The sequence below is a fragment of the Cetorhinus maximus genome, chromosome 14, assembly GCF_964194155.1.
Source record: "Cetorhinus maximus chromosome 14, sCetMax3.hap1.1, whole genome shotgun sequence".
Taxonomy (NCBI): domain Eukaryota; kingdom Metazoa; phylum Chordata; class Chondrichthyes; order Lamniformes; family Cetorhinidae; genus Cetorhinus; species Cetorhinus maximus.
The window spans coordinates 103,007,455-103,032,898 of NC_135892.1; the positions used below are offsets into that span (position 1 = coordinate 103,007,455).

General features: G+C 41.0%; 1 protein-coding gene across 6 annotated transcripts in view; it reads right to left on the bottom strand.

Moving 5' to 3' along the window:
- Positions 1-24,729, bottom strand: part of akt3a (AKT serine/threonine kinase 3a) — a 340,324-nt gene extending 315,595 nt beyond the window's left edge. For 3 of the 6 annotated variants that reach the window (XM_078557386.1, XM_078557383.1, XM_078557381.1), the window contains exons 1-2: positions 24,449-24,729; positions 22,906-23,050 (exon numbers count right to left, since the gene is read on the bottom strand). In XM_078557386.1, the coding sequence (XP_078413512.1) occupies positions 22,906-22,951 (46 nt within the window). In that variant the 5' untranslated portion in view covers positions 22,952-23,050; positions 24,449-24,729. Of the gene's footprint in view, positions 1-22,905; positions 23,051-24,448 lie in introns of those variants that run through there. The other 3 variants (XM_078557384.1, XM_078557385.1, XM_078557382.1) reach the window with 2 other exon arrangements.
- Positions 24,730-25,444: the final 715 nt, after the last annotated feature.

A 25,444-nucleotide genomic window follows, 5' to 3' on the forward strand; every position in this document is an offset into this window, starting at 1 on the left:
ATCTAAATCAGAGTTACTATGCATGTATATGAATGCACGAAGTATAGTAAATAAGATTGGGTTGTTACAGGCACAGATTGTCATGTGGAAATAGGGTGTTGTGGTAATGAGAGAGACCTGGCTCAAGGAAGGGCAGAACTGGGTGTTAAATATTCCCAGGTACAAAGCGTTCAGAAAAGATAGGAGAGGAGGGGTGGCATTATTGGTTAAGGAGAACATTGCAGTGCTGGAGAAAGAGGATATCCTAGAGGGTTCAAGAACAGAATCAATTTGGCTAGAGCTAAGGAACAAAAATTACATTGCTAGGTGTAGTCTATGGCCACCAACTAGTGAGAAGGACATAGAAGAATAAATCTGCAGGGAAACTGCAGAGAGTTGCAAGCATTATAGATTAGTTATAATGGGTGACTTTAATTACCCAGATGTAGATTGGGACAGTAGTAGTGTAAAGGGCGGAGAGGGGCAAAAGTTCCTAGACCGCATTCAGGAAGATGTACTATGTGTCCAATCCAACAAGAAAAGACGCACTGTTGGACCTGGTTCTTGAAATTAGATGGGCCAAGTAGATCAAGTGTCAGAGGGGAAACATTTAGGAGACAGTGATCATTGTATTGTACGTTTTAGGATGATGATAGAAAAGGACAGTAGACAACCCAGAGTAAGAAAAATTAACTGGAAAGGAGCCAACTTCGATGGGGCAAGAACTGAGCTGGACCAGATAGACTGGAACAAATGATTGGCTGCAAAAAATGTAGCTGAATAATGGGCTACCTTCAAAAACAAAATTGGTTCAAGCACAGTCAAGATATATTCCATCGAAAGGGAAAAGTGAGGCAAACAAATCCAGAGCTCCATGAATGAAAAAAAAGATCAAAATCAAGATAAAGAAGAAAGTGTGCTTATGACAAGTGTCAGGTAGAAAATACAATGGAGAACCAAGAGGAATACAGAAGGTTCAGAGGGAAGGTGAAAAAGCATATTAGAGAAGCGAAGAGGGATTATGAGAAAAGACTAGTAGCCAACATGAAGGGGAATCCCAAAGTCTTCTCTCGGTATATAAATAGTAAAAGGGTAGTAAAAGGAGTAGGGCCGATTAGGGACCTAAAAGGGAATTTACACATTGACAAGGGGGCCATGGCTGAGGTACTAAATGAATACTTTGCCTGGAGGTAAATGCTACCCAGGCCATGGTGTTAGGCGAGGAAACTCTGTCACCAGAAGGGTTCAAAATTGATAAGGAGGAAGTGTTGAACAGACTGTCGGTACTTAAAGTACTTACAAGGCACCCCGACCAGATGAGATACATCAAGGATATTGAAGGAAGAGAGAGTAGAAATTGCAGGGGCACTGGCCATAATTTTTCTGTCTTCCCTAGACTCAGGGACGGTGCCAGAGGACTGGAGAATTGCAAACATTACACCCTTGTTCACAAAAGGCTGTAAGGATAAGCCCAACAATTGCAGACCAGTCAGTTTAACTTCAGTGATAGGAAAAATTCTAGAAACAATTATTCGGGATAGGATTACTAGTCACATGGAAAAATATGGGTTTGATAAGGAAAAGCCAGCCTGGACTTCTAAAGGAAAAATAGTGTTCAACTAACTTGGAGTTTTTTTTGAAGAGGTAACAGAAAAGGTCAATGAAGGTAATGCTGTTGAGATGGTGTACCAAGACTTTCAAAAGGCATTGTGGCATTTGTGCCACACAACAGACTTGCGAAGAAAGCTATTGCTCATAGAATATAAGGGACAGTAGCAACATGGATACAAAACTGGCTGAATAGGAAACAGACAGTAATGGTCAATGGATGTTTTTCAGGCTGGAAGAAGGTTTGTAGTGGAGTTCCCCGGGGGACGATATTGGGACCCTTGCTTTTCCTCATATATATTAACGATCAAGATCTTGGTGTGCAGGGGACAATTTCAAAGTTTGCAGATGATACGAAGCTTGGAAGTGTTGTAAGCTGCGAGGAGCACAGTGCAGCACTTCAAAAAGGACATAGACAAGTTGGTGGAGTGGGCAGATAGGTGGCAGATGAAGTTCAATGCGGAGAAGTGTGAGGTTGTGCATTTTGGTAGGAAGAACCTGGACTGGCAATATAACATAAGGGGTGAAATTCTGAAGGGGGTGCAGGAGCAAAAAGACTTGGGCATATACTGCATAGATCATTGAAGGTGGCAAGACAGGTGGAGAAAGCAGTTAATAAAAGCATTAGTATCCTGGGCTTTATTAATAGGGGCATAAAGCACAAGAGCAAGGAGGTTATGCTGAATTATTTTATATAAGACAGTTGTTAGACCTCAGCCGGAGTAATACGTACAGTTCTGAGTGCCACATTATAGGAAGGATGTGAACACATTGGAGAGAGTGCAGAAGAGGTTTACAAGAATGGTTCCAGGGGTGAGAAACTTCAGCTATAAAGATAGATTGGAAACATTGGGACTGTTCTCCTTGGAGAGAAGGCAGCTGAGAGGAGATTTGATAGAGATGCTCAAAATTACGAGGGGGCTGGACAGAGTAGATAGGGAGCTGCTCCAGCTCGTAAAAGGATCAAGAACGAGAGAGCACAGATTTAAAGTGATTTGCAAAAGCAGCAAACATGACGTGAGAAAAAGCTTTTTCACAAAACAGGTAGTTCAGGTCTGCAATGCACTGCCTGGAAGTGTGGTGGAGGCAGGTTAAATCAAGTTATTCAAGAGGGCATTAGATGATTATTTGAATAGAAACAACATGCAGAGGTACAGGGAAAAGGTAGGCAATGACACTAGGTCATAATGCTCATTTGGAGCGCTGGTGCAGACTTGATGGGCCGAATGGCCTCCTTCTGTGCGATTAAGATTCTGTGATGCCGCATTGATTTAATATGAATTTCGGTGTTATTTTTTTCACATTAAGATGGTAACCACCCACATCAACACCGGCAGTTCACATTTTATGCTTTGATACAATGCAACCCCCGTTTTTGGGAGGATTTTGAGGCTTCAAAGGTTGACGTACGTCACAATCTATGGTATTTTCAAATGTCAACAATAGCCAGTCACAATTTCCCCTTCAACACACTAGGGGGCACTGTGCAAATTCATCTCTGAATGTCCAAACCACTTAGCTTCCTCTACCCTAAACAAGTCTTCTCCAGCTGCAGCCTTTTCCAGCTTTACAGTACAATAGTATACTTATTACTGCAGTTATTTTTTGCAAATGATTCCTTTCAAAATTTCTTTCTGTCACTGCCCTTTAATTTGATTCCAAATTGACTGCCCTGTAAATTTTCCCCTTGTACTTGTTGAGAGACCACAGTTTTCTCCCATTTTCAGATTTCCTGCCCAATAGATATTATGCGTCCCAGCATGTATTTCCTGGACTCTCTCCCAATTACTGGTCTCTCTACAGCCACAGATTTACTCAAATTTGTCATACTCACCCACAGCCCAATTACTGGCCTCTCTGCAACTACTGCCCCACTCACTGATTACAGGCATAGCCTATTAACTGCAATTTGAAAATTAACTTTGCACCCTCTCTGCCTCCACCCTGATCCTCAGTCCAGAATTAATATATTTATAAACAAATAGATAAATGGGTACACCATGCTGACAAATAACTGTACAAAGGAATGAACCTTCTCCTACAAAGAATATACAAATAAATAGACCTGGCACCAGTGCAACTGTTCACTAATTTCAAAATCATTTTCCTCTGTTAGCTTTCCCTAATGCTGCTTGCTTTCCCCACCCTGATTCAATTTCCCACTATCCATTCTAAATCCTACAGAATTAGTATATTCAATTAATCCTCTTTTTCATTTAAATTTATCACCTTCAACTGAGTATACAGGTCAAGTATTCTTTATACTTCAGGGGGTAACAATCACAACATGGTAGAATTTCAAATTCAGTTCGAGGGTGAGCAACTCGGGTCTCAAATCAGCGTCCTCAACTTAAATAAGAAGTAAGAAGAAAGAGTTGTCTAAAGTGGGCTGGGAAAATAGACTAAGGGGAAGGTCAGAGGATGAGCAGCAGCAGACATTTAAGCAGATATCTCAATACGCTCAGCAAAAATTTATCCCGGTCAAAAAGGACTTGATGAGAAGGATGAATCACCCATGGTTAACAAGGAGAACATCCAATCAAAAACTAAGGTATACAAAGTGGCGAAAATTAGTGGTAAGCCAGAGGATTGGGAAATTTTTTTAGGAACCAGCAGGAGTTAACTAAAAAGCTAATTAAAGAGGAAGAAAATTGATTATGAAAGTAAATTGACAAGAATATAAAGACAAACAACAAGAGCTTCCACGGGTATATAAAAACAGTGCCTAAAGTGAGCATGAGACCCTTGGAGGATGCAACTGAAGAACATATATGGGGAACAAAGAAATGGCAGATAATTTAAACCAATATTTTGCATCGGTCTTCACGATGGAGGACACTATAAACATCCCAAAGACGTCAGATAAGCAAGGAGCTAATGGGAGGAAAGGTCTTATAACAGTCTCTATCATGAGGGACAAAGTACTTAACAAACTAATGGGACTAAAGGCAGACAAGTCGTCAGGACCTGATGGCCTGCATCCAGGGTTTTAAAGGAAGTGGATGCAGAGATAGTGGAGGCATTGGTCGAAATATTCCAGAACTCACTGGATTCTGGAAGGGTCCCAGCGGATTGGAAAATTGCTAATGTGACACCCCTGTTCAAGAAGGGAGAGAGACCAAAAGCAGGAAACTAGCTAGTCAGCCTAACATCTGTCGTTGGGAAAATGCTAAAGTGCATTATTAAGGCAGAAATAGCAGGACATTTAGAAAAGCTTAATGCAATCAAACAGTCAACCTAGTTTTGGGAAAGGGAAATCATGTTTGAAAAATTTTCTAGAGTTCTTTGAGGATATAACAAGCAGAGTCGATAAAGGAGAATCGGTAGGTGTAGTGTATTTGGATTTCCAGAAGGCACTTGATAAGGTGCCACATAAAAGGTTATTGCGCAAGGTAAGAGCTTACGTTATTGGGGGTAATGTATTAGCATGGATTGAGGGTTGGTTAACACACAGAAGTCACAGTCAGGATTTCAGGTTGGAAAGACGTGGAGTGCCACAAGGATCAGTCCTAGGGCCTCAATTATTTACTATGTTAATGACTTGGAGGAGGGGGCAGAGTGTAATGTATCCAAATTTACTGGAGATACAATAATAGGTGAGGAGGCATGTTGTGATGAGGACACAAGGCATCTACAAGGGGATTATAGATAGGTTGAGTGAGTGGGCAAAAACTCGGCACGATGAAGTTTAATGTAGGAAAGTGTGAGGTCATGCACTTTGGTAGAATTAAAAGGCAGACTATTATTTAAATGGAGAGAGACTCGAAAAGAGTACAGAACAGAGGGATCTGGGTGTTCTTGTGCAAGAAACACAATGTTAGGATGCAGGTGCAGCAAGTAATTGAGAAGGCACATGGAATTTTGGCCTGTATTGCCAGAGGGTTAGAGTTTAAAAATAGGCAAGTCTTGTTACAACTGTACAGGGTGTTGGTGAGGCCACACCTGGAGTACTGTGTACAGTTTTGGTCCCCCTATTTAAAAGAGGATATACTGGCATTAGAGGCAGTTCAAAAGAGATTCACTAGGCTGATTCCTGGGATGAACGGGTTTACTTATCAAGAACAGCTAAACAGGTTAGGCCTTTATTCATTGGAGTTTAGAAGAATATGGGGTGATCTTATTGAAACGTACAAGATGCTGAGGGGGCTTGACAGGGTAGATGTCAAGATGGTTCCATTAGTGGGGGAATCTCGAACAAGGGGACATAGTTACAGAATAAGGGGGCACTCATTTAAAACTGAGATGTGAAGGAATTTCTTCTTTGAGGGTAGTGAATGTCTGGAATTCTCTACCCAAAGTGTTGTGGAGGCTAGATCACAAAGTAGTTAAAGAGGAGGTAGATAGATTTTTGAAATATCGAGGAGTTGAGGGCTATGAGGAGCTGGCATGAAAGTGTTGAGGCCTGGGGCAGATCAGCCATGATCTTATTGAATGGCAGGGCAGGCTTGAGGTGCTGAATAGCCTACTCCTGCTCCTCTCTCATGTTCTTATCCATAAAACCAAAAATCGAACACATCCAAAAGCTGTACCTTCTTTGAACTTCACCGACCTTTAGCGCGGGAAGCCTCTGACCTGAGTTGACACGGACCTCGCCGACCATACCTGACCTTTAGGGTAGGAAGTCTAGTTGTTTGTCTGCACTATTTACCTTGCGAACCCTCTCTTACAAGCAGGATCACAGATGGTGCCAGGGTGGGAAGTTATTACAGGTACCCTGTATTTATTCTTCAGTAGTACATCTTACTTTTCTAGCCATTTTATTTACTTTAGGCTATAGCTAGCCTAGGCTTCGGCCATTGTAATGCAAGTAGGTTAGGCCTATATGCGGTATCCAAAAACTGAAATGCAATCAGCTCTGAGGGTTTTGGATAAAGGATATTCAACCTGTAGTTGCACTGTTCAACATAACAATTTAATTAATTTATCTTCTCTGCACTTCAGAAGAGAATCCGAAAGTTGTCAGTACATATTTATTTTTACTTTTACATATTATTTATTGCAATAAGTTTCTAAATCCACTTCCTGTGTCCCCAACTTAATGTTTGTCTTCAACACCAGTTTCTAGTTGTATTTTCACCATTCACACCCCTATTTCCAACTTTAAGTGTCCTGCGCTCTCCTCCTCCACCATGAGTTGCTCCCTCTCTTCGCTCACCTTCTTCCTGAATGCCATATCCAATTATTCTTCCATTTAGCCCCAGTGCTCACTTCTCTTCCTGCTCACTACTCCCCTTCTGTTTTTCTGCCCTCTTTGGAGGTTTCCTCCCCCATAACTCTCCAGCCCATCTGCTGACGAGACTGTGCTTCCTTGCTGCTCTTCTTGTTTCCACACCAACTACCTTCTTCCCCAACATGATCCTTTCCATAATTCATACATTCAAAATTGACTAGCAGGAAAAGAGCAGCTAGCCCATCAAATCTGATCCACATGCAAAGGATAGAGCATCTTGACTATGCACTTCCTATCCCTTTAGGCTAAAAACATTTCAAGAGACCAAGTGGAACACTTACTTCTAAAGGCACTTAGTTTCCTAATGAAGCAATTTTCTGCCCCATTCTATGATGACATTACTCCCAAACTCCTCTTCCAACCAGCCACTATTTGTTATCTTTCCCTTTGCAAACTTCTGTCTACCACAAGTATTCCCACATACCCAAACCCAATTTGCTTTTGACCTTCTCTCTCCACACTCCATTTAACATTATCAACTCTTCCCTATACTATACTCGCTCAAGTATGTCACTCTCTGGATTTTTGACCTTATTCTAAAGAAAGTATCTAGAATTAGCCAATTTAAATTGTGATATGTTAAAGCTTGCTTCACAGGGTGGGAGGGGGCTGGTCTGTTTTAATTAGAGGCAGAGTTTTTTTTTTAAAAGTCACAGTCAGTCCGCTGCATAAAGCTTACAGAGACAGGAAACTACAGAAAGAGTAGTGGAACCCTGGGCTCCAGGGCAGGAGACAGATTATTCTATTTAAGTAAGATGATTTAACTGGAGTGGAGGGAGCCCATCAAATTATTTTGTTTATGTGAATCCTAGTGATCACAGTATGCATTCAGAGAGATTGAAGTAGTACATGTGCAAAACATAGATATCTAGCTCAAATCACAAGATAATTAATTTAGTGTTTTTAAAAGTATAAAAACATCCTAAGCTTCTTCAGAGACATAACCAAAAAAGAAATGATATAAAGTCAAGGGAGGAAATATTGGTAAGGTGACCACAAACTTGGTTAAAGAGGTGAACTTTAAGGGGGGGCGGGGATGAGTTGGAGCGTCAGAAGGCTTCAGCGAAGGAATGTTAGAGCACATGGCCAATGTTACTTATGTCTCAGCTGCCAATGATGGAGCAAAGGGAAGGGTGGGGCACAAAGTGCAGCATAGGACTTTCAAGAAGGAATTGGATTGTTATCTGAAAAGGAAGAATGTGCAGTGCTATGGGGGAGGGCAGTGGAGTGGCGATAGGCAAATTGCTCTTATGGAGAATTAGTGCAGACAATGGGTCGAATGGCCTCCCCCTGTGCTGTAACAATTCTAAGAGTCTTTGAGCAGCAACTTTTTGGGTGGGTTAACAATGAAAGCTTGGCAAGGAAGGTACTGGAATAGTTAAATCTAGAGGTGAAAAAGACATGAAGAGGGCTAAAGCAGCAAGGTAGGGCAGAGAAAGATGTTACGGAGGTGAAAGCAAGCAGTCTTTGGATGGACAGAATATGCAGAGAGAAACCCAACTCAGGGCAAATAGGGCATCTGAGTTGCAAACAGTGCAGTTCAGCCTAAGACAAGTGTGGGAGGGTGGCAGATCCAGTCATTCAAATGTTGAGCTGGGGAGAATTATTATTCAGTCAAGACTAAATTTCAGAAAAGCAGAATGACAACAGAGCAGGTGCAGGCATTGATAGAGGAAGATAGAGCATGATGTCAATGTATATTTAGAACCTGATACCATGTCTGCAGATGTTGTCAGGAGAGCAGCATCTAGATGAGAGAAAGTAGAGGGACCAACACCAGAGTTAACATTGCAAGTGGTTGAAGAGAACCCATTGCTGGAGTTGCTCTGGGTAAAAGTGGAGCCAAGTGAGCACAGTGCCACTGAGCATGACAACAGAGGAAGAACACAGAGGAGGCTGTAATTTGCAAAGACGCAGGGTTGACAACAACACTTTTGAAAGGAAACATCCTATGAGGTGAACAAATAATTTGTGATGTCAGCTATTACAAGCAGACATAAGACAGTGCAAGTCAAATCCCATGAAAGAAAGACATTCTGACCACATACAAGAGCAACTGAGCCCAAGAAGGGGACCTACAAGGCAGACTTGAATTCGTAACAAAATATATCAATGCCCAAATGTCATTTGGGACCCCTATTGTTACAATAGGCCAACATTTGAGATCTACTAGGTTTGATTAAGTTTGTTCTGAAAAGATTCCATATGACATTCTTGGGCTGCTCTTATTTTAGTTAAATATTTCCAGCAACATATACAAATTAAAGCTAAAATCTGAAACTCACATTTAACATTTACAAAAGTTGACAGTAAACAAGAATGAACAAGACATGTGAAAGATGCCAGATTGAGTTGTGATGATTCTCTGCTGCACCTGAAACGGGCAAAATGCTTTTCTTTGGCTCACTTGTTAGAAGCACTTAAAGCTGTAATTAATACATTGTTTCTTGTTCAAGCTGAAATTGAACTAATCTCAGATTTAAACAGGTCACTATTTAGAATTAAATTGGGATTTGATAAAAAGCAAAAGCTGTTTCCCCCACTTAGCCTAATGACTATTTGCTACACTGTTTAAAAAGTTAATCCAGCTGAAAGAGTGCAGAATGAAAACAAACCTTTATGATTTAACTACATAAAGATTCAAACATTAAAACCAACAATTAAAGAAACCACAAATATTACTGCATCTAGTTTATTTTAGGTTCCACTAACAATTCAATACTCATGTCCAAAGATAGCTTGGAGATAAAAATTTTTGAAACAATTTACAATAATCACCTTTTAAGAGCTAGTAAAATTAAAAGAGAGCTTACCAGATCAATAGATTAAAAGAATTCTCATCATTTGCTCCTTTACTAAGTTGAAAGTTATAATTAACATGTTTGCATATAATTTATATTTTGTGAAAAATTACACTAATTGTACGTACGAACATACGAATTAGGAGTAGGCCACTCGGCCCCTCGAGCCTGCTCTGCCATTCAATAAGATCATGGCTGATCTGAATGCAACCTCCACCCCACATTCCTGCCTACTCCCGATAACCTTTCAGCCCCTTGTTAATTGATCACCCCCTTGTTCAAGAATCTGTCTAGCTCTGCATTAAAAATATTCAAAGACTCTGCTTCCACTGCCTTTTGAGGAAGAGAGTTCCAAAGACTCATAACCCTTAGGAAAAAATTCTCCTCACCTCTGTCCAAAATGAGCAACCCCTTATTTTTAGTTCTAGATTCTCCCACAAGAGGAAACATCTCTCCACATCCACCCTGTCAAGACCCCTCAGGATTTTAAAGGTTTCAATTAAGTCGCCTCTTACCCTTCTAAATTCCAGTGGATACAATCCTAACCTGCCTATTCCTGGTATTAGTCTATTAAGCCTTCTCTGAACTGCTTCTAATGCATTTACATCTTTCTTTAAGTAAAGAGACCAGTACTGTACACAATACTCCAAGTGTCGTCTCACCACTGCCCTGTACAACTGAAGCATAACCTTCCTACTTTTGTAATCAATTCCTTTCACAATAAATGATAACATTCTATTAGCTTTCCTAAATACCTGATGTACCTGCATACTAACCTTTTGTGATTCATGCAGTAGGATACCCAGATCCCTCTGAATCTCAGAGCTCTGAAATCTCTCACCATTTAAATAATAAGCTTCTTTTTCATTCTTCCCGCCAAAATGAACGATTTCACATTTGCCCACATTATATTCCATTTGCCAGATCTTTGCCCATTCACTTAACCTATGTCACTTTGCAGCCTCTTCACAATTTACATTCCTACCTATCTTTGTGTCATCAGCAAATTTAGCAACCATTCCTTCGGTCCCTTCATCCAAGTCATTTAGATAAATTGTAAAAAGTTGAGGCCCCAGCACTGATCCCTGTGGCACACCACTCGTCACATCCTGCCAACCAGAAAAAGGCCCATTTATGGAAACTCTGCCTCTTTTAAGCTAACCAATCTTCTATCCATGCCAATATGTTACCCCCTACACCATGAGCTTTTATTTTCTGCAATAACCTTTGATGTGGCACTTTATCAAATGCCTTCTGGAAATCTAAGTACAGCACATCCACCGGTTCCCCTTTATAAACAGCACATGTGACTCCTTCAAAGAACTCCAATAAATTGGTTAAACATGGTTTCCCTTTTACAGAATCATGTTGACTCTGCCTGATTGCCTTGAATTTTTCCAAGTGCTTGCTATAACATCTTTAATAATAGCTTCTAATATTTTCCCTGAGATGTTAGGCTAACTGGCCTATAGTTTCCTGCTTTCTATCTCCCTCCCTTTATTCATAAAGGGGTTATATTTGCTATTTTCTAATCTAATGGAACCTTACCTGAATCTAGGGAATTTTGGAAAATTAAAACCAGTGCATCAACTATCTCACTGGCCACTCCTTTCAAGACCTTAGGGTGAAGTCCATCCAGACCTGGTGATTTGTCAGCCTGCAGCCCTAACAATTTGCTCAATACCACTTCCCTGGTGATAGTAATTTTCCCCAAATTCCTCCCATTTCCTGATTTACAGCTATTTCTGGAATGTTATTTGTGTCCTCTATAGTGAAGACCGTAGCAAAATACCTGTTTAATTCATCCACCATCGACCTACTTTCCATTATCAATCCCTCAGGCGCACTCTATAGGACCAATGCTCACTTTGTTAACTTTTCTTATTTAAATATCTACAGAAACTCTTACTATCAGTTTTTTATTACTAGCTAGCTTTCTCTCACTCTCAATTTTTCCCTCCTTATTAATCTTTTTGTCACTCTTTGATGTTCTTTATATTCTTTCCAATCTTCTGACCTGCCACCTGTCTTTGCGTAATTATATGCTTTTCCTTTGATTCTGATACTGTCTTTAACTTTTTCAGTTAATCACATATGGTGGGCCCTTCCCTTGGGATTTTTCATTCGCATTGTAGTGTATATATTGTGTATTCTGAAATATCCCTTTAAATGTCTGCCACTGAACTTCTATTGACCTATCCCTTAACCTCATTTGCCAGATCACTTTAGCTAGCTCTGCTTTCATGCCCTCATAATTGCCCTTATTTAAGTTTAAAATAGTCTTGGAAATACTCGTTTCTCCCTCAAAATGAATGTAAAATGCTATCAGATTACAATCGCTGCTACCTAGGGGTGCCTTCACTAGGAGGTTATCAATTAATCCTACCTCATTGCTCAATACCAGGTCTAGTATAGCCTACTCTCTGGTTGGCTCCAGAATGTGCTGTTCTAAAAAGCTATCCCAAAAACATTCTATGAACTCCTCATCTACACTACATTGCGCATCTGATTTTTCCACTCTATATGTAGATTAAAATCCCCATGATTATTGCTGTACCTTTCTGGCAAGCTCCCAGCTCCCATTATCTCGTCTTTTATACTCTGTCCTACTGTGTAGTTACAATTAGGGGGCCTGTACACAACTCCCACAAGTGACTTCTTGCCTTTATCATTCCACATCTCAACCCAAGCCACTTCTACATCCTGGCTTCCTGAACTTAGGTCATCCCTCTCTAATGAGCTAATACCATTAATTAACAAAGCAACCCCTCCACCATTTCCTAACTTCCTGTCCTTTCTAAATGTCACATACCCTTAAATATTCAGGTCCCAATCCATGACATCCTGTAACCATGTCTCTGTAATGGCTATCAGATCGTACTTATTTATTTCTATTTGTGCTCAGTTCATCTGTTTTGTTTCGAATGCTAAGTGCATTTAGATACAGAGTCTTTGGTTTTGTCCTTTTATTATTTTTGTAGCATCTAGCCTTATCTGCTGGTTCACTCTTAGATTTGTACTCTGTCCATTCCTGTCACAGTCTGCTTATCATTTCCCATATTAAATACCTGTTTCTCTTGCCCTGTTTTTACTCTTTGGTTTACCAATCTTCCCAAATTTGATCCCTTGCCCCCACTATTCAGTTTAGAACCCTCTCTACTTCCCTAGTTAGGACGGCTCGTGAGGACACCAGCCCCAGCATGGTTCAGGTTTAGACCGTCCCAAAAGTACAGATCCCACTTTCCCCAATACTGATGCCAGTGCCCCACAAACCAGAGCCCACTTCTTCCACACTAGTCTTTGAGCCATACATTCATTTCTCTCTTATTTGTCTGATGCCAATTTGCACATGACTCAGGTAATAATCCAGAAATTACCACCTTTGAGGTTCTGCTTCTTAGTTTGGTGTCTAGCTTGTCATACTGACTATGCAGAGCCTCCTTCCTCACCCTGCTTGTAGTTGGTACCTACATGGACCACAACCACTGGATCTTCCCCCTCCCACTGAAAGTTTCTCTCCAGCCCTGAGCAGATGTCTCCAACCCTTGCACCGGGCAGGCAACAAAGTAGTCTGGACTCTTGTTCTTTGCTACAGAGAACAGTGTGAATCCCCCTTACTATAATGTCCCCTACCACTACATTATTTTTTGCTCCCACCACTTGGATGGCTTCCTGTACCACAATGCCATGATCAGTTTGCTCATCCACCCTGCAGCCCCCACTCTCATCAAAACAAGCTGAGAGAACCTCAAACCTATTGGGCAATTGCAGAAGCTCACACTCCTGCTCTCTGGGTCCCTGACCACTGATCAAATCAGAAGACCCTATCCTAAGTGTGTGACTGCCTCCTGGTATAAAGCATCCAGGTAATTTTTCCCCTGCCTGACATGTGCAGAGTCTGCAGCTCAGCCTCCAGCTGAATGACTCTGAGCTGAAGTTCCTCAAGCCACAAACACTTACTGCAGACGTGTTTGCCCTGGATCATAATGTTATCCAGGGGTTCCCACATGCTGCAGCCTTGACACATCACTTGTTCCGCCATCCTTAAAGTGTTTTAAATAATTAATTATATTAATCACTTATGTTGCTTTCTTATATATTTTATTACGTTTACCGCCAAATTATGTACTATTTTACACCTTAGGGATAGAATAGAACTTAACAATTTACCAGGATACTCACCAAACAGCTAGTTCCTTCCCCTGTAGTACAGCAAGAACCAATTTCTATGGGTGAGAAGGAGGAAAAGAACAACTCCTTCTCCCAACTCCCAGTCTTCATTCAGTTAGTCGGCTGCATTCCATTTCCAATTATAATTGCAATGATCTCTAGATTGTTGGATTATCCTTGTTTTATGCCCCTAAATGGGTATAGGTCATTTTCTCAGACATTAACCCTCTAAGGCAAACCATAGATACGCCAGGTACCCACGTGCAAAGTTGACAAACTCAACATATAGGCCAAAGCCATTTGGTTCATGTTCTGCAAGCTGCTGGCTCCTGGTATGTATTTTAAATTTTAAAAAATACACATGATTTGTTCTTGCGATATGTGCAAAGCTGACAAGTCAGGGTGATGCGTGACTTCGGCTGGAGTTGTAGGGAGGAGATTTGATGATCATCTTCCCATGATGATATTCCTCATCTTTCTTGGATTATGGGAGTTGGGGACGCAGTCTAGATAAACATGGTAATTGAATAATGCATTCTGAAACAAGTTAAATATATTGCCTTTTCACCTCTGATCAGGCTAAAATACATCTCAGATTATTGGAATGCGAGCCTCTTCCCTATTGGCTCAAGGGCTTCTACATGAAAGTGAGTTTAGCAGTCTCAATCAAGCTCTCAGCTGGTTCATGCCCAAGTCCAAAACATAACTTCCACAGTTAACCACAAACAGATACCAATTGTCACTTTTATTCATGAGCAATAAAATACAACTAGTTCAGGACTAGGATTAAAGCGTATTGCTGAAACGCATCACAGAGCTTCACTGCATCTAATTGCATCATACTCCTAACCTCACTGCTTAATGGTGACACTAGGTAACCAAAGTGGAAGTATTCCATCTCCCAGCACTGACATCACTCAACTTGATACTGCACATATAGAAACACTTTTTTTTTTTGCATTTTCAAGTTCAAATTTTTGTGTTTTAAATAACCTAAGTAACTCAAGTTTATATTGAGTACTAAAGTCATGATAAAGGAAAAGTAGCAGCTCGAAAGGGTGTTCCTGAACTTGACAGCATCAAAAACTGCAGTACAGTATTGTTACTCTAGGATCCTTCAGGTGATCTAGTTATTACAACAGAGCATTGATTTCAGCTGCTGCATACAACAGGACTGAGTAATTGCAATTAAATTCCCAAATGATTTATTTAAACAGGAATTCGCATAAACATGTCAAGAGTTACTCCTGACCCCTCTAAGGATTCTTTTTAAAGTGAATTTATTGTAGGCTCTTTTTTAAAAAAAGATGCAGTACAGTATCTAGGCCATTCGTAGGAAGACTAAGACTGAACTCTTGTCTAGAATACTAGAGTATCAGCATATCCATTCTTTAAATTTATCCAAACTAAAACAGTTCTAACCAAAGCAATTCCATCTACAACAGAGAATCTCACTCAGTTCTTCAGATTTAAAGAACTGAGATTACTTTCCAAAAGCCCATTAGCCATAACCCTGTAGCCAATAACTTTTGAAACATCATTCATACTGCTTATAAGCACAAAATCACATGACAATTTCAACTCCACATATTATAAGAAGTTGCCAATGCCAAGAATGGATGTTTATTTGTTCATGGAATTTGGACGTTGCTGGCTAGGCCAGCATTTATTGCCCCTCACGGTGGTGATGGTGAGCCACCTTCTTGAACCACTGCAGTCCATGTGTTGTAGGAACATCCACAGTGCTATTAAGAAGGGAGTTTGACCCAGCGACAGTGAAGTTAATAAAACCAACTTCAGCACTTCTGTTCTTTTATGGAACCAATGAAGTATTTTGTTTTTAAAGCTACTGTCCCTTATTAAAAAAAAGGTGTTTCCCCAAGGTTGGGTATACTGGTACTGTAACAATGCTGTTTAGAGGAAGATTCTCCCATTCAGCTTGGGGTTGCCACAATGCAGGTTGATCATCATCCTTCATCTCATCCTGTCAGTCATCCATTCTTCTTCCAATCCCACTGCATTTAAGTCTCTTGCAACAACATCCTTCCACCTGCTCTTAGGCCTTCCTCTTCTCCTTCTTCCTGGCAATGCCATCTCCATCACTCACCTCACCACATCCTCTCTCTCCCCCAAACAGATGACCATACAATTTCAATCCCTTCTCGGCTACTTTCTTCGATGCTTGCACAAGCTTCACTAACCCTCTAATGTACTGGTTCCTGATCTTGTCCTTTTTAGTCACTCTATACATCCACTTCAGCATCCGCATCTCATTTGTATCCAGCCGTTGTTCCTCTCTCCTTGATGTTGCCCAAGTTTCTGCACTATATAACAAGACTGGTCTCACAACCATCTTGTAGATTCATCCCGTCAGCCTCAGTGGTACTTATCTATCACACAATACTTCACTGCACTTCTCCCAATTACTCCAACTTGAGCTATACCATTTAATTTCCATTCCCATACTGCCACCACTGAACCCAGGTACCTCACCTTCTCCATAATCTTTACACATTCACTCTGATTCTCTTCCCTAGGTCCATATATTGGTTCTTTGGTCTACTGACTTCATACCAGTCTCCTAGTGCTTTTCTCCAGGTATTCAGTCATGTTCTCATCATCCTCATCACTTAGCTCACTGTCAGAGAAGGATCCCAGTCCATTAAAGAAATATACAAAAGTTGCAATACCAAAGATGGACAAAAAGATATCTTCAAAATAGTGAGCGTTAGGAATAGATTAAAAAAAGATATGGGAAATATACAAGCAATCAAGGGTGCAGGTGGCGCAATCTTAGTGAAAGAGGATGAAAACAAACAGAGATGAGCCCAATACTTTAATTGGCTTATGAATGAAGAAAATCCAAGAACAAAGACAGAAGAGGTAGCTGCAAATCAAATATGACAGCTAGCATCAATCTTGGAAGAAATCGGAACAGTGCTGAGAGGATAACAAGGCTGATAGACGTACATATCTATATCTAGGTATATCTAGATACATATCTATAGATTATACCCACACATACTAATATATACTCTTTACTCTTAACTCCTGGTATCCACTGAGAGAATCCAATTAATTTATAAATCACAAGAATGGAACTTAAGCATGAACTGTCAACAAATTTCTGTAAACAAGTTTTATTTGTATGATTCTTTACTATTCATGAGGGTTCAGGTTTCTCTTTTGGAGGTGGGGTTTGGGGGGGGGGGGGGGTCTTCCATTTATAGCATATACCAAAGTGCCAGTATAGTGCCAAAGATATTCACAGAAGTGAACTATATTTAATTAATTGCCATATCAGTTATCATTACATACATAGGACATATTCCAATAGATTACTTACCAAGTTACTATTTACTTAAGTGTTAACATCAAACAGTACATAAAATTAAGCTTTGACTTATGCTGATTTATCTGAAGGCATCGTTACAGACTTCTCTTGCCTGTGTGCAAGAGAAAATAAATAATTAACTCCTGGCCCAGATCTTGCTTTAACACTTAGCATTTACTTCTAAACATCCAGGCGAAGAAGATAGGGTGGGCTGGTTCAAGGCAAGATTTTTTTTGTTTTTGTAAAAAGTTTGAATTTAAAACTAAATGCATTCAACAAACCTATATGTAAAAAAGTGAAATATTTACACATTACTCACAACTTGTGTTTTTTCACTCATAGAAATCAAACAAGACATCAAGATTCGGCTGCAGACATGATTTACTAGAATGAAACTAAAATTCCTTGTGCCTGGATAAGTGGAGAGACTAAAAAAAGGTTGGGGTTGTTCTCTGTTAGGAATCCATACTTTCCAGAACTCTGCATTTTTAAAAAATGGAAGGACATTGGAAGCAGGAAACTTTCTTAGGAACTGACCTGGAGATTTTTTTAAAAAGCATTTTAAGTTCACCTTGGACTGGAAGCAGCCTGCCCTTTTCAAGAAATCACATGACTTCAGCTATATGTCCAACAAAGCAACTGAGATGAGAGCTTTTTGCTTATTTGAACTTTAGTTGTTGGAGGAAAAAAACTATTTTTTAAAAAGGCAGAGGCCCTAGATTTCTGGAAATCACCCGACCAAAATGAGTTTTATGTTTTGAACTTTTTTTTTTGGGACTCAGTTTTGGAGGAATAAAAAGAGTAGGAAGGCTGCCCTAACTTGCTCTCTCCCTGCCTTGCCTGAAATGTAGTGCAGTTATTGGTATCCAGCCACGAACCCTCATCTCAGTATAACTCATCTGCATTTGGAAACCTGAAAAGCTGAGACAAAAGATAGAGATCCCAAGGATTGATCCGGCTCTATTCTGCTCCATGCCAAAGCTCCTCTGGAAGGAATGTCCAGACAATCACTGTGGCCAGGGAACTGTCTCCAGACATAGGAACACCAGATCAACAGTGTCAAAACCCTTTGCACTTTATCCTTTTCCATTAAGTTTTCCAATAGGGTCTCTGCAGAGGTTGGCCAATTTGTTTTGTCCTTTATTTTGTGTCTGTGTGTTGGGATTTAGAAAGGGTAGGTAGTTACAGTTCTGGATTACAAATTGATTCAGTTTTTGCTACTTGTTTTAAAAAACAAGTTTCACTGCGTAATAAATCAATCATTCTAAGTTTATTGGAAAAGGCCTGGTTGAAGTCTCTTTTATTCTGGCTCTGACAATAGCAAAAGTAAACATTTGGCCATTTTGGTGAGTGAATTTAACATTTACACTTATGGTGCAACCTGTGGAGTAGTGGGGCTAGAGAAACCGCGCACTCTTCCCATCCTGGTCGTAACATCTCCTTAGAGCAAAGAAGGTTATGGGGAGATTTAATGAAGAGGTTCAAAATTCAGAGGTACTGACAGCAAGTAAGGAGAATCTGTTTCCACTGGCCGGTGGGTCACAGAAGAACAGCAGGAGATGCGCAATATTCTTTATGCTGAAAGTTCTTATAATATAAGCTACTGCCCAAAAGGCTAGTGGAAGCAGATTCAGGAGCTTTTGTGACTAAAGTATAATAATTTTCTAATATTATTCTGGTTTATTGTGAAGTAGGTTTATGGGTTTAAGTATAGGTGGTTCTGTCTTTGTGATTTAATTACATTTGGAGTCAAGTAGATTGTAAGCTTGAAATCACCAAAAGAAGCTAGATGTAGAAATGCGCTTGAGATGCTAATGAGTAAACATGGATGCTGGCTTAGCATGTGAAGGGAATTTGCATTCTTTTTCGATAAATGAAGGGATTATTTAGATTTAAGAGATATTCGTCTGTTTCCAACTACCCAGGTAAGCAAGGCTAAGGAGTGTGTATTTATTTTTCCCCAAAGGTTACTGACAATATAGGCAACATGAAAGTTTTTATATTACAAGGAATATACAATTTCAAAGTCATATGGAACAACAGAATTTACATAATAGAGAGAGAAACATTTATAAAGGAGAATGAAAGGCTGTGAGGGGAGAGGGCCATGTAAGATCTAACAGCTGTGTGTGAAACAGCCTTCAAGAAGCCTCCAGTCATTTGTGCATAAGTCTGATATATAAAGTAACTGAAGTTGGAGAAGCCATTCGGAATGCCACTGTCAAGTGGGTGCTGTGTTAACTTGCTGGTTTTGTTTTAAATCTAAAATCTACTTTGGACTGTTGCCTTAGAGGTGGTGTGTAACTGGGAGTCAGGTTAATTAGGAATTTTAGGATTTGTTATAGTAGTAAGTAATTTGAAGCCCTATGTATGTGTTTGAAATCTTTTATTTTGTAAGAGATATTCTAATTTAATTTTTAAGATCTCTAAAAGTCTTGGTGGACTTATTACTTCTGAATTCAGTGCACACATCTTCTCATAATAAATACAAATTGCAAAACCATTGTGATAGCATGTCCAAGTTTCCCTTGTGGATTTGGTCCTCCTGGCACACATCATCTGCCACGTCATAACACTTTCAAAAGGGAATTGGATATATACTTGAAAAGGAAAAAGATATAGCAGGGCTATGGGGGAAAGAGTAGAACTATGGGACTAATTTGATAGCTCTTATAATTTGCTGGCACAAAGGACAGTGGGTTGAATGTATCTTACAGCACAGAAGACCAATGATAAAATGAAAAATATTGCAATATATGTTGAATGCCAACAAATAAGCAATTTATTTTAAAACACTTCCTAAAGGGGATACTGTTAAATGAAAGCAAACTTTGAGCACATCAAAAATTAGTCCTTTAAATCATGCACCATGATTTAAGCGTGAAATACAGCTCATTTCTGCAGATCAACCCTTACCCAAGTGCCAGCTAAAAACCAGAAACTCCAGACTTAACCCTGCAAAATGTGCCTAATACTCAAGTGTTTAGACAATTAAAGTGAAGAATGCAAACTGTAAAGTAATTATTGTAATGCCTCAGCAGGGTTCAAAATGCATGGAAGCAGCAAGCATGTTTACCCTCAAAGCCCCCAAAAAGCCGGCGAAAAATCAATGACAGGACGACAAATGAGAAAAGTTGCCCCAGTGCATGGGAGACACAGAATCTGTGAGGAGCTGCCCCTCCAATCACAGATTCAGTCTCTCCCATCCTCACTGCCCCAGCTCCCTAGGTTTCCCCTCTCCCACTCTTGATGAGCCTCTGGAGACAGAATCTATGATTGGTGGAACAGCAACCGCAGAAGAGGGGAACCTGTGATAAGAAGAGCTGCAGTCATTCTGGCTGGCCCTGCTGCTGCCGCCGCCACCATTATGCTGAGCCCAAACCTGGACAAGGGACAGCAGGATAGCAACAAGCAGCAGGAGGCCTCACTCAGCAGCATTCATCCAAGGTCAGCAGCTGTGGTGCCCAAGTTGGGCCAGGTCCTGGGTCAAGCTCGAGTTGGATGGGCCAGGATCGGGGATGCCAGTGGTGGACAGCAGTAGTAGCAGAGGCAGACACAGGCTGAAGAGTTGGAAAAACAGAGGGGTCTTGACCTGAATGAATTCGACTGTCTGGCTGGCTCTGAAATTCTTTATAAAGACGCCAACACCTTGGTCTGCAGAGACACTCTCAAGAGGACTATTGATTTTGACCCTCCATGCATCATGGAGCAGGAGTTCACCCACATTTAGAAAAAAGGTGTTTGGTGGGTTTTTTGCATCAGAGGGCACTGGTGAGTGGTTCAAGCTATAGACAATCTCAAGGAAGTTATGGCTGCTTGGTGAATCAACGGTGCTGCGGTTGGCTGCAATGCTGTCAGCGAATTTTCACCTGAACTTTTATTTGCATTTTAGTATTTCATTTAAATTGATTGTAAAACTTACCTTAATTCAGCCTCTGGCTGTGACACGAATCAACTTTAATAAATCATTCATAATAGTTTTCAGCAAGGTGTGAAGAATTCAATAAAGCTTCAAAGGGAAAACATGATGAAGGGCCATGGGAAAAAAGTAGGAGTGGGGGGGTGAGCAGGGACAGATTTGATAACTCTCAAACAGCCAGCTCACCCCTCTGGTATTTGTGCTACCTTATTTATCTGAAGGAAATCCTAAAAAAAACAAATACAGAAGGTAATGTTACCACATGACTGCATCACCTAAAAAGGAGTTAGAGAGAATGAAAAAGGAGCCCCTGAAAACCAAAACATAGCCCCCCCAAAAAAATCAAAAAGTAGCCCCTAATGGGGGGGAAATATTTTAACCCCTAGGCCTCAGAACAAACTAAAAATTACCTGGAAAAACTCAGCAAGTCTGGCAGCATTGGCGGAGAAGAGTACAGTTGACGTTTCGAGTCCTTATGACCCTTCAACATTAGGGTCATACCTTCAGGTGCTAAATCTGTTGGTCTTGCCTTAATTTAAATTCCCCTGCAAATACTTATTATAGCAGCTGCTTTTTAGTTTCTACAATAAATATGTTGCAACAAGCACCAGATGATCATTTTAAACCAAAAATCACAACTCAAAATGCTTGATTTTATTGCAATTATTTACATGATCAATTTCCTGGAACAATTTTCTTTTTCAATAGAAAATTCTCTTTACATATTCAACTAACATTAATTCTGCAACAATAGTTCATAATTTCATGATTTGCAGGAGATTAACACTGCAGATCCAATGTCAGCATTAAACAATGTACATAGGCAAGATCGAAATCTAACAGAAAAATGTTGATAACTAAAACAGATCAAAGTTTCTAGTAATTGATTATTTTAATAAAACTAACTTTAAACTCAAGTCCCTGAGTTTTAAGTTACAAGGGTGTCACACTTCTGCTTGCATAGCAGACTAGACTTCCTTCCCTCCTACAATAGCCCAGCCAGATTAAAAGCAATAACAGACAGTAAAGGGATTCTGAAACAACATAACAAAACAAAGCACATTTTTCAACTGAAGTGTAGTCTGAGTTTTACCTATATTTAAAGTGAATGAACATCAATACTTGTAAAAGTCAATCTGTAAAAAAACTTTTTACAGAAATTAAAATTAAAATCAAATCCACGTCTATTATCTTGTCATTGGAATTTACCTCTTCTATCCAATCACATGCCTGAATATATGTAAGAGCTATGGCTGTTCCTCCCTTAAAACATCAAGACTAGATTTTACAATTAAAACGCAAGTGTTCGACAAATGCACAACCCCTCCGCAGGGAGGAAAGTCACTTAAGTAAACAGGAAATTATTTTGCCATTTCCAAAGTCCCTAATCACTTATTCTATTTTTAAGATCACACAAGCGAATAAACATAAGCCACTAAGGATCAACGGCAAACATTACCTTAAACAATTGAACAGAAAAAAATGGATGGAAGCCAAAACTAATACACAAACAGATCTGTTTCCTATTTTGAGTGCTATCTAATAAATGCACAACTGGAGTAGGCGTGACTCAAAGCAAGTTTTAAAAATCTGATCGAAAATTATCTTGTACCAACGGGTCAAACATTCCGAATTAAAAATGAAACATGTTTACAAGCCACAAATTAAGTGACTATTATGTCGATTACGTCAGTGTTGAAAACACGCTGTCGTGTACTGTTTCCACACACATACAACTCCAATCTGATACTCTCTCCCCTCCCCACCCAGTCTCATTCATCCTTCCTCAAAATCCGGTTCCACTCTTTAATTTGCTGACAGTTTAGAAGAACATCGACACCAAGTAAAATAATAGCAACCTTACCTCTTTTCTGCACCCATCCTTCCTTCACAATGGTTATATCACTCATATTAGCGGTTCCCCCGAGCCCAGCTAGTTGTCTTTTGGGACTGGCTCTGCGCTTCCCACCGCTCTCTCCTCAAGGCGACTTCCACTCCGATAGCCACCGCTGTCAGGGAAAAACAATACCACAACTTGAAGACGAAAAATGACGCACTTAATGATCACATTATTTCAATCTCAGTCTTGTGATACTTCAATGACATACTTTATCAGAAAATTTAAAACTGAAGGAAAACCGTTTTCACAAACAGGCCTGCACCTAACTGGGGGGGGTTACATAAGTAGACTTGGTTATATAAATTACTTCCATGCACAATTGCGAATGCTATAAATGATCGGTCCCCAGTGTTATTTTTGGACAGTATTCTTCAGTACTGGTAAATTATTTTAAAACTGCCAAAGGCTTGACTTTACGGATCAATTTTTATTGTCCCAATATGTTGTGGAGCCTTATTCATAAATTCATTCACTTCCACCCCACCCTAAATTGTGTCAGGTCAGGTTGATACGGTATTTTTTTTTTTAAAACCCTATTTTTAAGGGTTTGTCCTTCATATTTGAGCTATAAACATTTGTAAAAAAAAAAGTATGAGACGTAAACAGTTTTTTTTTACAACAGACGCTGTGTAGTCGCGGTCTGTCTACGCCCTCCACCCAAGGCCATATACTTTTATAAGTTAAAATAAAAACCTTGTTGTTGAGACAATAAAGCAAAATTCAATTTTAAAAAAAAAAAATACCCAGGAATAAACACCCGTAACAATCTGACACGTATGGAGAGAGAGAAAAAAAAATCAGTCGCCGAATAAGTCTGGTGTTTGAGCATCTCATTTTTTTTAAAAAGATAAAACGTGTAAGGGTGAAAGAAGTGGAAGGCGCTGTCTGGTTGGATTATAAACAGTCGCCGCTTTATTTATTCCCGATCGGCTATGCAAAATTAAAATAAATCCAGAAAACGAGAGAAAAAAAAAGAATCCATCTCGTTAAAACAAACAGCATACAGGCCTTTACACCCACCAACATCCCCCTCCTCCTCCTCCTCACCCAGACAAAATCAGCACTTGGCCAAAACAGACAGAGAGACAGACACACACACACATACAAAAAAAACAGTCGTGCAAGATTACTAGGAAACATCGGCAAATAATAAGTTATCGCTGGTCCCCCCCCCGCCGGCGCAATTGTGGTGTAAAGTTATTGGGGTTAGTTGGTCGTAGTTGCGGTGATGGAGGAGAATTGTAACAACTAGGCCAGAGTCAGAAACCCCTCCTCCTCCTCCTCCATCAGCATCATCATCATTCCCCCAACCTCACCAAAATACCAAAAATAAAAGTCTCCTACTTCTTTTCCCCCCACACACAAACACTCAAGGCTCATAACAAATATGCATCGAAATGGGGGGGTGGGGGTGGGGGGAATACAGCAGCGGGGAGTGGAAGGGGCCGGGCTCCCCCATCCCGTCCAGTCTCCCCCCAGTCCAGACAACTCCATCCTCCTCCCTTACCTTTAACACTCAGTGCAGCGCCGGCCGGCTTCACCCGCCCGCCTGCCGGACCGACCCACAGCCAGCAAAGCCGTCGTTCGGAAAACTCAGCTCCACTTCGTTAACCCCCACCCCCCTCCTCCTCCTCCTCCCGGGCGTGTATTTTGATGATGATTGATTATTTTTTTTAAATATATGTATTTTAATTGCTTCACAATTCAAACTCCGGCTCCTTCTTGTTCTTGTTGACTTTGAGGGGAAAACTCCTGACGTCACCAGCGACGCGTCTCGTGCTCCGTCCGTTACTGGGATTTTTTTTTCATCCTCGCTCGCGCGCGCGCGCACGCACGCAAGCACGCTGCGTCCCCGGGAGAAAATCTCGCGAGATCCGATGCGCCGCGCACCCGCTCTTCCTCCTCCCCTTGTCGCGCCCGCTCCTCCCCTTGCCGCGCCCCCTTCTCCCCTTGCCGCGCCCCCTCCACCCCTTGCCGCGCCCCCTCTACCCCCTTGCCACGCCCCCTCCCCCTTTGCCACGCCCCCAGCCTCTTGCCATGCCCCCTCCTCCCTCTTTGCCACCTCCCTCCCTCCCTTTGCCCTGGCTGCTCCTCACCCTTTTCCCCAGCCGTTCCTCGCCCCTTGCCACGTCCCCTCCTCCCACCCTTTGCCAAGCCCCCACGCCCACTTCTTACACCCACCCTCCCCTTGCCTGGCTCCTCTTCCTTCCCTTGCCACATCCCCTCCTCCCATCCTTTGCCTCCCTCCCCCTCCCCGGCTCCTCCTCCTCCCCTTGCCACACCCCCTGCTCCGGCTCCACCATCTCTCTTGCCAAGCACCATAGTCCCCTTGCCACACCCCCTCCTCTTGCCATGCCCTTCTCCTCCACTTGCAACAGCTGCTCCTCCACTTGCCACGACCCCTCCTCCACTTGCTTTAGCTACTCCTGCCCTTGTCAAGCCCCCTCCTCCCTTGCCCCAACTCCTCCTCCCCTTGCCACACCCTCTCCTATCCTTGCCCCAG